General features: G+C 33.7%; 1 protein-coding gene across 14 annotated transcripts in view; it reads left to right on the forward strand.

Moving 5' to 3' along the window:
- Positions 1 to 17,123, forward strand: part of LOC143256787 (excitatory amino acid transporter 3-like) — a 41,943-nt gene that overhangs the window by 9,681 nt on the left and 15,139 nt on the right. For 10 of the 14 annotated variants that reach the window (XM_076514459.1, XM_076514458.1, XM_076514461.1 and 7 more), the window contains 6 exons: positions 343 to 568; positions 4,927 to 4,969; positions 6,896 to 7,031; positions 9,374 to 9,500; positions 14,117 to 14,350; positions 14,687 to 14,881. In XM_076514459.1, the coding sequence (XP_076370574.1) occupies positions 343 to 568; positions 4,927 to 4,969; positions 6,896 to 7,031; positions 9,374 to 9,500; positions 14,117 to 14,350; positions 14,687 to 14,881 (961 nt within the window). The remainder of the gene's footprint in view (positions 1 to 342; positions 569 to 4,926; positions 4,970 to 6,895; positions 7,032 to 9,373; positions 9,501 to 14,116; positions 14,351 to 14,686; positions 14,882 to 17,123) is intronic. The other 4 variants (XM_076514462.1, XM_076514471.1, XM_076514466.1 and 1 more) reach the window with 3 other exon arrangements.

The following is a 17,123-nucleotide window of genomic DNA, read 5'->3' on the forward strand; positions in this document are numbered from 1 at the left end:
CTATTTGATAATGTAATCCTGAGTACAAGCAACAGTTAATGTATATATAGTTTTAATTTGGCTCTAAAACAAAAGGTTTTGTACTTACAATTTTGTTAAGGATTAGCACTAAACATAAGCTAAATGAATAACAATTCTGGAGAACCGACATTTCAATAAAAAACACAAATTGTGATGATATAATATAAACAAGTGATAGAACCTGAAACAGTAACGTTGAGGTTTTTCATTTTACGTTATAAAACGTTCAGTATTTTCGCCGTACGTCCAAACCTCGACTTGTTTTTTAATTGCAATTCTTATTTGCTCATCTTGATACTTTTCAAAATATGATGGTTTGAGTTTCAGGTGTTACGTCATTGAAGAAAGGTGACAACGTCCGTTTAGCGGGATTGACACTGGGTTTTTTTGTAGGACTGCAAGTGTTCTGCACTGCTGTTGGAATGATTGTCGCTCAAATTGTAAATCCCGATAGTTCCTTTGGCAACAGTAATGGCGTGGATATTTCAAGATCTAAAGAACAGGTGGAAAAAGGTCAAATTATTGATATTATTCTAGATTTATTCAGGTATGTTTATGGTGAAATATCAAAATATTGTAATTGGATTAAAAATTAATCACTAATGATTATAAAAAGAAAAAATATTGACCTATTGATTTAGCTAACGATTCAGTTATTCAGCAATGTTTTATTTTTTCTGCCCTTTACAAATGACTGCTTACATCTGTTCAACAAATTAGTAAACTTTCTTTTATCACATTATCAGGCATTTCAGTTGTCCTGATTGTGTAAAAATGGCTCGGATTGTTGGTTGATATGGTATTTTAATTATCTTCTAAATGGGTCATCAAAACATTACAATACTATACAGTGTTTCCTTTTATAATAATATCTTTAAAATGACTGAGTCGCATTGTTTTGGAAATGTCTGCAAATATCATAGGAAAAAGTTAGAATTATCTTTCATTCTTTCTTCTGTAAAGGCCCACTATGTCCAGGTGGTTAAGGCGTTCGACTCGTAATCCGATTGTGGCGGGTTCAAATCCCCATCGGACCAAATATTCTCGCCATTTCAGTCGTGGAGGCGTTATAATGTTATAGTCAATCCAACTATTCGATGGTAAAAGAGTAGTCCAAGAGATGGTGGTGAGTGGTGATGATTAGCTGCCTTCCCTCTTGTCTTACACTACTAAATTAGGGATGGCTAGCGCAGAGAGCCAACGTGTATAATCGCTAATAATTATATTAGCATTTTGCTAATTCTAGTGTAAATGATTTATCATTACATCTTGAAATTATTTTTTGACAGTAATTTGATATTCTTTTATAAAGCTTAAATACAGGGTGAAACAGGAATTACCTGCCAATAACAGATAAACAATAAATATTACAACTGGAACCTCACTGTAATTATAACTTGTTTATAAATACAAGTTTTTTTATGCCAATTGAAACACGGCATTAAAGAAAATAGCAAGCAAACAAGTAATGAAATGTTTTAAAAAAACTGTAGTAAATATAGGGATGGTTAATATAAATCCTTCAATAATATTGTAAACAAGATAGTACGCATGGTATTTGTATTATCCTTTTAATAATAGCACAGAATACCATATATATGTAAAGCTACTCAATCACAGTGAAATTCAGTTTCTTCTGTTTTTGTCTCTTAACATTCTACTACACTATGTGTCTGAACTGTCATGCAGTGATCATGTAAATGTCATCCCAAATAGTTTGTTTGCTTTGTTATTGAAGGACTGATGTTAGCCATCCTTACACATACTTTCTTTTGTGGAAAAGTTTTTCTTTATATGTAAGCATAGAAAATAGTGAATTTTAACTATAACGTTAACTATTATTATTTTTCATGAGAGATCACCACACAACTGTAATTGTAAACTTACTCATATTAGCATAAACAGCCAAACGTTTTATGACTATAATTTTACGAAAATAAAAAAATTGTCTGTGATGCAACAATCGAGAACAATCGAACTTGAATATAAAAAAGATACTGTGTCATTTCTACGTTTATAAAGAGACTGTGTCATGTGTCATTTGGTTGTTTAATAGTATTGCTTGCCAGAGCACTTAGTTATTGTTAAAACACAAACATAAGCTAGTGCACCAAGGCCACACTTAATCTGTTTAGTGACTTAGGCAGTGAGGATAACGTGTGGGCTCAGAACATTAAATGGGTGATACAGTGCTAACTGCACCTTAATGGTCGTATATTTATGTAATCGTATTTATTATTATAATGGTAATAATGTAGTGGACACCCTGACCAAATATTATACGAAGTTTTATCTGTTACTAATACATCTAAATATATTAAATTTTCATATTTTTAATTCCCGTATATGAAGGGGAATTACTTTAAAATTACATGTCAGTTTGCAAAGTATTTGTTTGTTTTTGAATTTCGCGCAAAGCTGCACGCGAGATATCTGCTCTTGCCATTCATAATTCAGCCATGTAAAACTATGGAGAAGGTCATTACCATCCACGGCCAACTTTTGAGCTTCTCCTTTACCAACGAATAATGAGATTGACCGTCACATTATAACGTCTCCACAAAAGAAAAGGCGAGCCCGTTTCGTGTGACGGGGATTTGAATCCGCGATCCTCAGATGGCGAGTCGATCGCCTCTATCTACATGACCATACAGGATCATTCGCCAAATAATAAAATATACTATTGAAAAGAACACGAAAAACAATAACCAAAAAAATAAATAAACAAAATAGAATAAAATAATGGAATAACCATGGACGAGCCGCTAAATGATAGCTTAAAATACTAATGAGTAGTTTTGGCCTTTAATTCCAGAGGTAAGATTCATACAGTCCATGAAAAAAAATCAGTGTACAAAGTACTATTGATATTATTTTAATTTTTTTCTATCTTTAGCTTGTGTAGCAACAACGTTTATCAAGATAAAGTATTCGAAATTTTTGGTAACATGTCTCTCAGTTAAGGGTATTAACAAATCTGACAGTCTTTTCTCTTTGAGTCAACTTTGAGTGTAAATATGTCATCATCGATTCCAGTCACGAAAAGTTACACTTACCAAAACCTCGTTTCGCTTTAATAGTCAGAAGTCTTTATGATGTTGTGAAGGTACAGTTGAAAATGTCGGCTATTCTGTATTTATGCAAAAACTGCAGCGTTTTTATGGGGTTTTCATATGATAATTTGTGGCGGAATAGGTATTCATAGAAAACCTACTTCATCCGCTAACACCAACTCATCAATATCTTGGTCACGTCATTACCTAAATCACTTTCAAGGTTTCTCCAGGTGTCTCTTCAGTCTTATTCAAGTTTAAGAGAAATTCAAATCACATATAACGTTTCTTTAATAGGTGAAACTGTTTTGTTAGTTTTATTATTGTAGCGTCAACTATATTAAACTATTCATTGAATAGAATATCACTTCATAGGCGATCAGATACTTTATAATACCTTCCACAACATTAACAAATTCAAATATTCTGAAAACTTCAAACATATCAGTACACGCTTCAACAACTTATTTCCTCGTGATTGTAGCGTCACCTAGTCTCTATACTTCGTAACTATAACGAAGATGTCGATCATTGCTCTAAGTCTTCGGTCACTTGTGAAGAGTTTTCATCCCGAAACAAATCCTTAGTTTGAGGTAAATATTACAGTAAAGTATCGTGTTCCCACTGAACATTTGTTTCTTGTTTATATTTTGTTTTCCTTTTACAGTGCTGAAATTTTACTCCCGAGAGATTTATATGATATTGTGTGTAAAGGCTAGCCTTATCTAGCACTCATCCTAAAAACCGCGAATTGTTTTGCGTCTGATATCAACATGTACATAAGTATGGTGAAATCCGCGATAAAGGAAAAAAAAAACTATAGCCTCGTCCAAATGCAAGCTTCGGATCAGACTATAGTTCCTGTCACTTTGTTTTTCAAAAAAAATGTTCTTCTCAGTGTCATATTCGAAACGTTGGTTTGTAATTTCACGACAGTCTAGAGTGGGGCCTCTTGAATGGTAGTTGCAGCCAGAGTTGGCTTTCTAGCAAGACGACATATCTACTATTCTATCCCTTCAGGTAAATTTCTGAAGTAACGAAAGCATAAGTTGTGTCATAACGTTAGTATTCGTACAGTATTTCATAAAACTGTTTATGAAAAGGATAAAACAACAACAACTTATCTTGACCTTCACCCTCATAGAAAATTTTAAAAGGTCTTTACTGTAATTCATCTGGATCATTCGCTGTTATCAGAACTAATCACTCACAGATTTTTAAATAATCCTGCTACAAATAAATGAGTGAATGTTTCTCATATTGATATGTATATATGCATTAGCAGAAGGTACTACATGCACATATGAAAAATGCAGATTATTTGGTAATGCTGTGTATAAAAGTCCATCAAGAATTAAACAATTGTTTAAGTTTACTCTGAAGAAACGTCGAAATAACATTAGTCAATGATAGCATTTCTTGTTTAAAAATTTCGAAATTTTATTTTAATAAAAAAAAATTTTTAGTCACAGGAATTATTTGTTTGTTTAGAATTTTGGGTAAAGCTACTCAAGGGCTATCTTCACTAGCCGTACCTAATTTAGCAATATAAAGCAAGAGGGAATGGAACTAGTTGTCACCACCCATCACCAACTCTTGGGCTTCTTTTTTACCAACGAATAGTGGGATTGACCGTCACATTATAACGCACCTACGACTGAAAGGAAAGCATGTTTAGTGTGACAGGAATTCAAGCCCGCGACCTTCAGATTACGAGTCGTGTGCCTTAACAACCTGGCCCTGCTGCATCTAGTCACAAGATACAAAATAAGATAGGAAGCAAATGAAGTTAAATATTTACTTTAAGTAATAAGGAATGTAACTTTGCTATGTCTATTTTGTCACGTTTCAGAAACGCTGTACCGAAGAATATCTTTCGAGCAACTTTGATGCAGGTAAGATCATTGTTATACGTTCTACATGTTTAGCACCTAGTTACTGACGTTTACATAGGTGTTGACAGTTTTAACGAAACTACATCCTTTTAAGGTGATATACCACTATCATAATTTCTGAGCACAGACTCGGATCGGATGGCACACTTCAAGCTTTATAGGTTAAAAGCGTTTTGTTACTAGGTTACCGTTAAGAGGTGAGTGACATGTAGTGGTAAGTAGTTCGGGTTTACTACAAGAATGTGAAAATGATACGAAATGAAGACAAAGCAAATAAGATAACGGGTTTAAAGTGACGAAATGCAATAAAACTTTTGTTAGAACAATCCCTAAGCAAAATTCAATTACAAACATCTAAGTGAGATTAAAAATAATTCAGAATTTAAAGTAAAACTTAACTCATGCAGCTGGAAAAAATATTCTTTGTTGTTAAGCACAAAGAACACAATGGGCTATCTATGATGTATCTTCAGAGGTATCGAAATCCAGATTTTAGCATTATAAGCCTCCAGATTTAAAAACTAAGCTAGAGAAGGGCTATTAATAGTCGAAGATCGGTGATGACACACTCATGGTGAACGTCGAGTGATTTTTCTGTTATCTGTAAAAATTACAGTAACTTGATATTCAGAAAGGACATATTAAAACGTATAGAAGGATGGATCATCAAGAATTCTTTATTGATTTTAATATAAGATATTTTTACAATTCCAACTGATTTCTTTTGGTTGTATTGATTTGATGATCGTGTTGTGTATATTTTAAACTGTGCAAGAAATAGATGAAACTTTCTGTTATGTAGATGATGAGATGGATGATAGTATCGGCAACTTTTATAAGTCTTACTTTGATGAAATGCAAAGATAAATATATCCTTATCCATGAAAAAGCCATGTTATGTTTTTTGTGAAGGAAACAAATAGATACTCAAAAACGTTCCAAAAAGCTACTGAATTGAATCAGTTTTATTTTTTAACAGTTTATAAAAATCTTTTGAAATTTCTTAAAGTAATATCAAGAGTGAATTCGAATTTTTAACTTTAAAACCACCTAATGCTTAAGTGGGCTGAATAGCCAGATCAGAGTCTAGTATGGTCTAGATATAGATATATAAAACCATAATTTTGAACTACCGTCTAGAGGAGAAAAAACAAGAAGTTTTCTCTCACTCTTCAAACAAAATAACATAATACATCTTTATGATGCTGAAACAGCCGAAATTGAGAAGTATTTTTAATGGCATCTAACTCCTGACCCCTCAGATCCACAGAATAACATATTAATCACTAGCCCTGCACTGATCACATTAAGAGGAATATCACTGCTTTAGAAACTGTTGAAACACATGAGGTGGACTTTGTGTTTCTCACTTAAGCAGACAATATATCACCTCCAGAAAGTAGTGCTTAATTAATTCAGTGAACAACTAAAGACAGAATTTCAAACACAATTATAAAATCTAATTATAAGAAAAATTTAACAGATTTTCACTGTGTTGACTTGATTTGTGAAAACAATATGTTTAATGTGGCTAGTTGTATTTCTCAATATTCTAGGAGATGTGATATGAATGAAAGTTTTACAATGAAATGGAAACCATGAAAGTGTATACCAGCAAGAAGTGAACATTATTTATTCTTATTTAGCTGGTTAAAAATTTGGTATAGAAACCAGCTTAAGCAGAAGTTTTGTTGCATCATTTTTAACAGCGAATTGTTGTTTAACCAAAAATATTCGGGATACAATATTATGAATATTATGTTAAATGAAACAAAAGCAGTCACAAGTTAACATAAAACTAATTTTCATTTTCGTAACTTGTCGTAAACAAAACGAAATAAAATTGCGTTTGAGCCTTTTAAACTATAATTAATTCTTAAGGCAAGAAGTAGAATAATTTTTACCAATGTCTTTTGCTTTTCCTAGGAAGTAACAGTACTCGGGAAATCCAATAAACACTTCAACGTGAGCAACAGTGTTTCAACTAATCTAACCACTGAGGATCTAATTAATGAGACGTATAGTAAGGAGGTTATTTACGTCCATGGGGCTAATTTTATAGGCAAGTCTTTAGTTTGTTTGTTTGTTTTTAATTTCGCGCATAGCTACAGGAGAGTTATCTGAGCTATCCGACCCTAATTTTGCTGTGTAAGACTGGAGGGAAGACAGCGAGTCATCACCACCCGCCACCAACTCTTGAGCTACTCTTTTACCAACGAATAGCGGATTGACAATTACTTATAACGCACCCACAACTGAAAGGGCGAGCTAGTTTGGTGTGAGGGGAATTCGAACCCGCAACCCTCAGATTTTAGGGGAAGAGTGCCTTAACCATCTGGCCATGCCAGGCCAAGCCTTTAGTTACATGAGAGAACAAAAAACGTTATTCTTACTTACACATCTTTGATAAACTATTTACTTTTTTCGAGAAAAATAATGATGAGCTCTTGAAAATATGCAATAATATAAAGATTATTCTTTATTTAAGAAAAATACATATAGATAGAAAGTCAGATAAGTAGATAGATAATATCTTAAGGTATAACTTTCCTCTTCTGACATACAATAAAGTACAAGGTTAAAATATGTATACATTCCGAGAAAGTATACTTCCGGATACAGATTACTTGCTTATAAATATAAATTTATGCTTACTAAACGTCTTAGGTGACTGAACAGCAAATATAAGGACTTATTATGACTTAAAGTGGAAAGGTTTCAATACCCTAGGGGGATAGAGCATAGGTAACCTGTTATGAAGCTTTAGGCTTAACAATAAGACAAGCAAGTAAACAATGCTCATAATATATTAATACAAAACTCCAGCCTTAATATTTACACACAAATCCATTCGTAGAATCTAGGCAAAGAAGCACGACTTGGGAAGATATACACACAAAGTATTGTACAAAATACTTAAGGATAAATACTGAAATACTGAAAGTTATAATGACATCATTTTAGGCCTCGGAATTACTTTCTTTCGTTTATTCTGTCTAACCCAATTGACATGATTCCGTGCTGTACTTCTACACCATAGACTCTCTTCATATTGGTGAAGAGATAAAAAATCTCCTGGATCTTAACAGTAATGTAGTGGAATGGAAATGGTGTTACTATACTTTCTTCAATTTTTTTCACGTAAAAATAGTCATTGATTCACACAAATATTTTTTGGGAACATGGAATTGTAGAAAAGTTTTCTCGTCTAAGTGTACAGCGTACACTCATGAAGAAGGTCATAGAACAGGGGTAGTGATTATTTACTTATACAGGTTTTTCAAAAAAAGGCAAGAGTCCACAATAATTTACATGTACCTATTCAACCTCCATATAAGTGAAAAATAAATGAATGTGTTTTTGTAACTTGTTATTGAACGAAGGAAATGCATACAACAACAAAAAAAACCTTTAATTGGAGAAAAAGCAAAAAGCCGATTTGTTGATTCAGTAAGATAGTCACTTATAAAATAGTTCTTCGTCATAAAATGGTCGGAAATAAATGATACTTAAAAATATATTTGTTAGTACTTTGTTTCGGACATGATATTTTTTCTCCTTTCATGATTACAAAAGAAACATTGGCTTTTGTTATCGAAACGTCTTTCTAGTATTGACATACTACTTTTTTAAGAAAGTTTTTTCTATAGTCATGCATTACATATACATCCTAAAATTACACGTCCAGTCTGTCTTAAACCAGTTTCTGAAATAATAAATGTAATTTTATGGATGCAATTTCTCATAATAAAGAGTAGTTTTTTTGTTTGTTATTTCTTGCTCCCTTGCTGCACTCGAAAACATTTAGGTTCCACCCAAGTAGTTATACAATAATATAATAGAAAGCACTTCAATAAATCTTGAGTGGAATTTAGGGTTTATGAAAATGTACTAACTGACTGTGATGTTACTATTGGAGTAGAAAATTACAGTTTTGATGATAGAGCCGTTAAGAAGTTACACGAACCTGGTAGTGTTGCTACACAAATATTAAAATACTTCAGTTTCTTCGCACGTCAGCAAAGTGTAAACTTTTCCAAGATTTTGTTTCTTTGTTTTACATGTCAGTATTTTTAGCTTAATGTTAATATAATTTAACATGAAATGATTAAATATTTGTTACCTTTACTGTACAATACGAAAATCATTTTCTTATTGTGACTTGAGTTATGTAACATGCAAAGCTTATATGTGTTGTGGAATATTAAATACTTATATACACTTTCTTTATTATGATCTGTGTTATGTAACATATAAAGTTTATAAGCAGTTTTTCATTTTGAAATGTATTGTGCTATTTGCAAAGATTATTTGTTTTTGCTTTTGTTATTTATTGTAGCTTGTGGTGTGTTACATCAACAACTCGTAACTGCTCATTGAGAAAATAATCATTTTTTTAATTAGGTTTGATGATGTTTTCATGTATCTTTGGCTGTGCAATGATAGTTCTTGATGACAAGGCTGCCGTTTTGAAGGAACTAATCAAACAAATCAATGAGGTTATTATGAAGATATTCCAATACATGTTATGGTAGGTTGTTGGATACATAGAATTTTAAAGGAATGGCCTTTGTATTGCTGTTTCTTTATTATTAAATTAAAGGCGTAATAAAGGCAATGTTGTAACAAAATATATATATCTTTTAGTACTTTAAAATCATGATACCAATTTTTGTTGAACTGTTAATTTTTGTTTGTTTGGTTTGTTTTGGAATTTCTCACAAAGCTACTCGAGGGCTATCTGTGTTAGCCGTCCCTAATTTAGCAGTGTACGACTAGAGGGAAGGCAGCTAGTCATCACCACCCACCGCCAACTCTTGGGCTACTCTTTTACCAACGAATTGTGGGATTGACCGTCACATTATACACCCCCACGGCTGGGAGGGCGAGCATGTTTAGCGTGACGCGGGCACGAACCCGCACCCTCGGATTACGAGCCGTACGCCTTACGCGCTAGGCCATGTGAACTGTTAATGAAAAGTAGCAAACGGAAGCCAAGAGTCGTATGAGTAAAGCTCCTATTCTTCTCAGTTAACAAATTACTTTTAACAACCTCCTATTTCTACATCTAGGAAGTGTTTCTTTTAGATAGCTGTTGTTTAATTTATAGTCAGATACCATAGCATCATTTCATAAATATTTGCCTACTTTGCCTAAATCATACGATCAAAGTAACCGTGAAGGCTGATATTGTAGAAATGGACAACCTCTGAAAACTGGAAATTCCGCAGTTGGGGTAACCAATAGAGTTGAAAATTTTAGAGTTAAAATAACTCTGAAGTTGGGGATAACTTTCAGACTAGAACCTCTGGATTTGGAGTGGCCCTGAAGATTAAAGAAACCTCAGACAAAGTTGTAGTTGTGATAATTCTCACTATAATAAGTAGTTTAGTCCCTAGTGTTGTTTTGCATATTGGAGTTCGCCATTAAATTTGTTTCATTTAGACGTTTGTTTTGTTTTTGTTTTTTGAAATTCGCACAAAGCTACTCGAGGTCTATCTGTGCTAGCCGTCCCTAATTTAGAAGTGTAAGACTAGAGGGAAGGCAGCTAGTCATCACCACCCACTGCCAACTTTTGGGCTACTTTTTTACCAACGAATAGTGGGATTGACAGTCACAATATATCGCCCCCACGGCTGGGAGGGCGAGCATGTTTGGCGCGACTCGGGCGCGAACCCGCCACCCTCAGATTACGAAGCGCACGCCTTAACGCGCTAGGCTATGCCAGGCCTACTCATTTAGACGTAGGTGCGTTAAAAGAGTGATAATCATTCCTACTTGTCGTTCAAAACACGGCCTTGAGTTGCCGAATATTTAACTTCTATTCCACTCTTCAAAATTAGGGAAAGCTACGTATTGCTCAATTCAACTAATATTTCAAACGTAATCAAGTAAGGTGAATATTGTTTTTTGAAAACTGTATACGATTAAAATTTCGACGTATCGTAAATTTATTAGTAATAGTGTGTTTGTGTGTGTATTTATGGTAAAGCCACCTTGTGTAACCTGATGTGTCTGCCACAGGAAATAGAACCCCGGATATTAACAACGCCAGTCCGGAAACTTACCGCTGTCCTTCCGATAGGCTATTAAAACGTAAACACATAATACGGTTAATTACATTTTAGGCCCTAATCTCAGATGGTTATCTTCAAGAAAACTGAGCGTTAATGTAATTTAACATGAGATGTTGCTATGGTCTTTCAGGCGGGAAAATTCTGAATACCTGATTATATGTTTATAAAATTTAATAGAGACCGAATGAAAAATTAAATATTTATTCTTTCAAGCCAAAGAAATCTTTGTGATGGATGAAAGAACATCGTAAGTGTTTTTGGAACGTTTTGTATTAGATGTATGGGTATATACATATACAATAACAATGTACTCATTTCATACAATTTGTAACTGTCTGTATGTAATATTATTTCAGGTCTTACATGATAAAAGTCATTTGTTACCTTTTCGTGAACAAATGTAACCTTGATGTTAAACTTATAATTCCTTCAAAATCCAGGTTTACTGAATCATGTAATGTCGATATGTCTATATTATACTACTGTTAGTTTTTGAATATCACGTTATGCAACATGTGAACACAAAGGCTAGATCAAAGACCCTTAATTTTTAAACATAGTTATTAATTTAGATATGTTGGTTATAGAGAGGAAAACCAGTCAACAGTTTCATTCGTCTATTCAAAACCCATTTCGAGACGGGTCACGTGTCAAAGGCTATCATCACCTTTGTTCACTTGTATTTAAAATTTTATTGAACCACTATTTCTTTGATTTATGTCAATAAGTGTGAAATAAAATTGTAGATTATAATTCAAACTTTATTATTAGATACGAATTACTTTCTTAATATAAAAGTAACTATATAAAAAAACACAGTTATTACAGATTTTAGTGAGTCACGTGATATGTTGAATTCAACACTGTTTAATATTAGATGTTTTTGATGTCAAAATACAAAGTATGTAGTTCGAACAAATTAATAACTCAAATTACTGATAGTATGAAGCTACAATATAAAATAATAACCTTCTATCTTTATATTTTGCTGAAATATTGTTTATGTATTGAATCAAACACAGTGACTCTGCTCACCTCTTTCCATTTTTGGAAATAGTTCCTTTTATTCACTTACTTCAATATACGACATATGAAAAACGAATTAACAGCTTAGAATGTACCATTAGTGGTTTTCCCAGCCATTTTAATCTCTTAAAAGACTACCTCATTCTTTTGAACCAAAATTTCAGAAAAGTCGGTTGTGTCTTTAGTCTGTTCGAAGTTTCGTATTTTTTAAAATTAAAGTACATCTTAGTTACTAAGCTTAATTATAGTGAAATTCTATGATATTAGTGACGTTATTTATGATTTTTTGGTTATTCAACTTTATATATGTATAATTTTATTTATCTTTTATCACCGCCACGTGCGAAATTTTAAAAAGCTGAGCTTTCTGTATTCAGGAGGAACAATTTACTATAGAAACTAAAGGTCAGTTTTATATTTCTGGATAAGTATCATGAGTGCACATGCTCCGCATTATTCCAAGTTATGTGATGCTTGCTTGGCATGACTGGAAAGTTAATAAAATAAAAAATAATAAACGTATGTGTAAATATATAGCGTTATGAGTCTTAAACTACTTACACTAAATAAACATATGTATTCTGGTGTTATAATATGTAATGATTATTGCACAAAAAAGCATAATTTATGTTTATTTACTAATTTTCTACGAGGTATGTTTGTTTGTTTTAAATTTCGCATAAAGCTACACGACGGTTATCTGCACTAGTCGTCCCTAATTTAGCAGTGTAAAACGAGAGGAAAGGCAGCTAGTCATCACCACCCACCGCCAACTCTTGTGCTACTCTTTTACCAACGAATACTGGGTTTGACCTTGACACTATAACGCCTCTACGGCTGAAAGAGCAAGCGTGTTTGGTGTAACGGTGATTCGAATCCGCGACCCTCATATTATGAGTCGAGTGCCCCAGCCATCTGGTCATAACGGGCATACAAGATTGAAGTGACAGACTCCACATAGAATATAGAAAATAAAATAAAATATAATAATTACTCAAAACAAACGTTTGAAATGTATTTACGAGGTTTTAAAGATTACACAAGTAATACTTGCGATTTTTGGAGCGAAGAATAGTTTTTTTAATCATAACATGAAATCATTTTACACACAGACTAGTAACAAAACAAACACAAACCGGTGACTCAGCAGTATGTCTGCGGACTTACAACGCTACAAACGGCGTTTCGATACCCGTGGTAGGTAGAGCACAGATAGCGCCTTGTGCAGTTTGGTGCTTAATTTAAAATAACAAGACAAATTGGTTTCACGAATAAATCTTCAGTTAAAATATTTTTTTAAAAATTCTGATATTTTGTTTACAAAAATCTTGTTTTTCAGAAGTTATAGTGGTGATACTTAACGTGTGCAAATTTGTATACAAACTCGTGTGGGAATTATACCTAGCTCGTAGCTAATTTAAAAGCACAGTTATCATTAATTTAGATATATCGATTACAAGGAAGAAAACCACTCCACAGTTACATTCCTCTATTGAGAAACACTTAATCGAATAGAGGGATTGGTTTATGTCGAATTTCGCATTAGCCATCCCTAATTTAGCAGTGTAAGACTAGAGGAAAGGCAGCTAGTCATTACCACCTACCGCCAATTCTTGGGCTACTGTTTTACGAACGAATAGTGTGATTGTCGGTAACATTATAACATTTCCAGGGCTGAAAAGGCGAATATATACGTTTGGTGTGACGGGTATTTGAACCCGCGATCCTCAGATTAGGAGTCGAGTGTCTTAACCACCTGGCCATGCCGGGCCATAGTGGGAATGCCTCTACAATAAATTCTTTACCCTAGAACATGCGGATCGCGTTAAACGACATATTATGCCTCAATTCTTGGATTTTCAGCCCGACAAAGTAACGATCACGTTATGCGCCATATAAATATCATTTTTAATCAGAAATTTTTGTTTCAAAAATTTAACATTTACAGTTTTTTTATTTCTATATTGAGTGTTTTGAAGTTTACCTGTATCATCATGAATATAAAATAAAACATTGCAGTCGGTAATCATATTTCTCGTTGAAGGTTTCTCTTGATGGGGATGTTTTTCTGGATGTGTGAAGAAGGCCTTAATACGCAGTCTATACTCAGAGTCTTACAACGCTTGATGTGGTACGTTCTAATTGTCCTCGGTCTCTTCGTGGGTTATCAGCTTGTTCTAATGCCTCTTCTTTATTTTATGATTATCAGAAAAAACCCATTTCGTTTTTACTTCAATCTTTTACCGGTTGTTTTGACTGCTTTTGGAACAGCGTCGAGGTGAGTTTTTGTTCGTTGCAACTAAATTCCTTTTTCTTTACGACGTTACCTTAAAACTGAGACGAAATGTTAAAAACTTTAGGTGTGCAGAGTGGGTTATTATTCGGCTTTGAAGTTTCTTTGATCAATCATTATTCTAACATTATTTCACCTATGGTTTGCTCTTTCCTTAATTTGCATTGAAATTATTAAAAGTTTTCTAACATTTGTAACACCAGAGACAATACAATAAAATAGCAAGATATTTAGATAGTTAAACTTGAATGTATATAATTTAAATGTATATAAGTTTAAAAATAAATAGCCTGGTTGTACTGAACTGACGTTATTTTCCAGTGCTGCAACTCTTCCCGTTACGATGCGTTACATGGAAGAAGGTAATAAAATACACAGCTGCATAACCCGATTTGTACTTCCTCTTGGAATGACAGTCCATATGGATGGCGGATGTTTGAATTTTCCAATAAAAACAATATTTGTTGCTCATTGGAACGGTGTTACCGTTGACATTCCTACTTCCATTGTTGTTAGGTAAGTGTTTTATATTTATGTGTTTATTCATTTAAATCGTCGGTGATATGTTTACGTTTGAGTACACATACAAATTACATTTATATATGTGTATAAACAGGAAGTGTAAAAGTAAAGGTATCTTTTAATTTCTCTTTAATATATCAGAAGAGTGTACACCCAAGTTACATTGACGTGCGGCTAATGTTTTTTCACTCTCATATTTGTATTAAAATAGATAATTACAAAACTATACATTTAACTTCACCAGTTGACAAATGTGCTTCAAAACAGTGAAGGCAAGATATCTGCCCACCCAATTTTTCGTTGGCCAAATATATGCTGAAGAAGTTAAAAAGCAATGGACTTGATATCACATACCTGATTGGTCAAGCATGCGATGGGACAGCTTTCATCAGTGAAAAGTGCTTGGGAGTTCAACAACAATAAGATATACTGCACATCAAGCAATTTGCATTAATTATTTTGCTCATTATCTTAATTTGATCATCGTAGAAAATGTGACATTTGTTACCCCTTGTGGTTACTGTCTATCAGTACTTCGGACTTGATACAGTATTTTAAGTGGTTATAATGCTAGTGCATGGTGGATTGCCTTTCAAAGAAGAAAAGGCATGAACCTTAATGGATATCCTGTAGAATTTAAAACAATGTTGGAAACACGGTGGCCTTATCAAGTACGTGCTTTAAGTGAAGTTGAAGCAAAGTTTGATTGCTTTATTAACTATATACAGCACGTTGATACGAGTGACTGCAATCGAGACCGTACGTTAAGTGTATAATCCATATTGGAGTAACTTGTCCTGACATTCTTATACTGTATGCTGTTTATTAATGACATCACGCCTGAAGGAAAAGAAGCGTCACATATGCAGCTATGTTCCAAGTTAAATTCCTTGATAGCGTCAGATCTCTTTTAGTCTAATGACAGAATTGCAAACCTACGGGATGACGGGAAAACTGCAACGTTCCTGTGACATCAGTACTAGTAGTTACTTACAATGCTGCCATCCACGTCTCTTACATAGCTCTACACCCTCAAATAGGAAAGATGTTTTAGTTCTAGCCATACTTTGGAAAATTGACGTCATACATAATTTATCTGATATGAAACGTGTCATCTTATTTCCAAGCATTGTTAGCTTTATTGGAAAACTATCAGGTTGTCCAATAAGTAATGTCGTTTATAACACTAACATTTAAAGAGAGAAAAATGAGCTTAAATAACAACTTTATTCAATTATGTATTTTTCATCACTTTCAATAGCAGTGTGCAAACGTCTCAAAAGAATTTCAATACCATGCTTATAAAAATCAGATGGTTTTGTTTTTCATTCAGATGATGTTCCAAGCTTCTGAAAAGATGGTAATTTGAAGAAGCAATATAAGGAGAATAAGGGGAAAGGGGAGTTTCTCCCAGCCAAACTCTTCAATTTTTCTGGAAGTGATCCTTGTGGTGTGAGAAATCGTGCTTTGTTATAGTGGAAAAAAACTTCTTTCCGATTCACCAGAGCAGGTCTTTTATTTTACGTGCAGTGTTGAGTCGACCCAGTTATTGACAGTATCTCTAACCAATGATTGTCTAGTTTTGGTTGTAACAACTCAAAGTGTATTACACCACCTTTTTCCCAACGAACACTAAACAGAACCATCCTAGACTGCAGGTTCGCTTTTGGCTGTGGTATAGCTAGTTATCATGTGCTAATTCACTATAGGTAGAGCTCAATATTTTGATAGAGTACCCACTTTAAATTTCCAGTCATTAGGCGATTCAAAAACGAAGCTTAAAGTTCACGAGAGTGAAGAGAAGTGCAGATGTCTGTCTTCTCGTTCACTCAGATTATCACCTGACAATTCATGTGGTACCAATTTACCCAACTTTGAAACTATTCCAGTTTGTTGAAAATTTCAATGGACAGTGGAAGGAGATGAATTGGGTTTATGGTCTAATTCTTCAACAGCTACAGCACAATCCACCTCAAGCGTTGCTAGAAGCAGGCCATTATTAAACTCAACAGGTTACTTGGAGCGAGCTGCATTTTTCCAACTGCAGCCACCATCTTTGACACTTCCTTAGATTCAGGATGTCATTGTCGTGCACCTCTTGAATGCTTACGTAGCTTTGGTAACAGTTTTTCCTTTTCTCAACTCGTAAAACATTATACGCCTTATGTGTTCCTCTGACACCTCAATGATAATTGGGGTTTTTAAAATAAATAAAACAAAAACTAGTAATCAAACG

Source organism: Tachypleus tridentatus, chromosome 7 (genome assembly GCF_004210375.1).
Source record: "Tachypleus tridentatus isolate NWPU-2018 chromosome 7, ASM421037v1, whole genome shotgun sequence".
Classification (NCBI taxonomy): domain Eukaryota; kingdom Metazoa; phylum Arthropoda; class Merostomata; order Xiphosura; family Limulidae; genus Tachypleus; species Tachypleus tridentatus.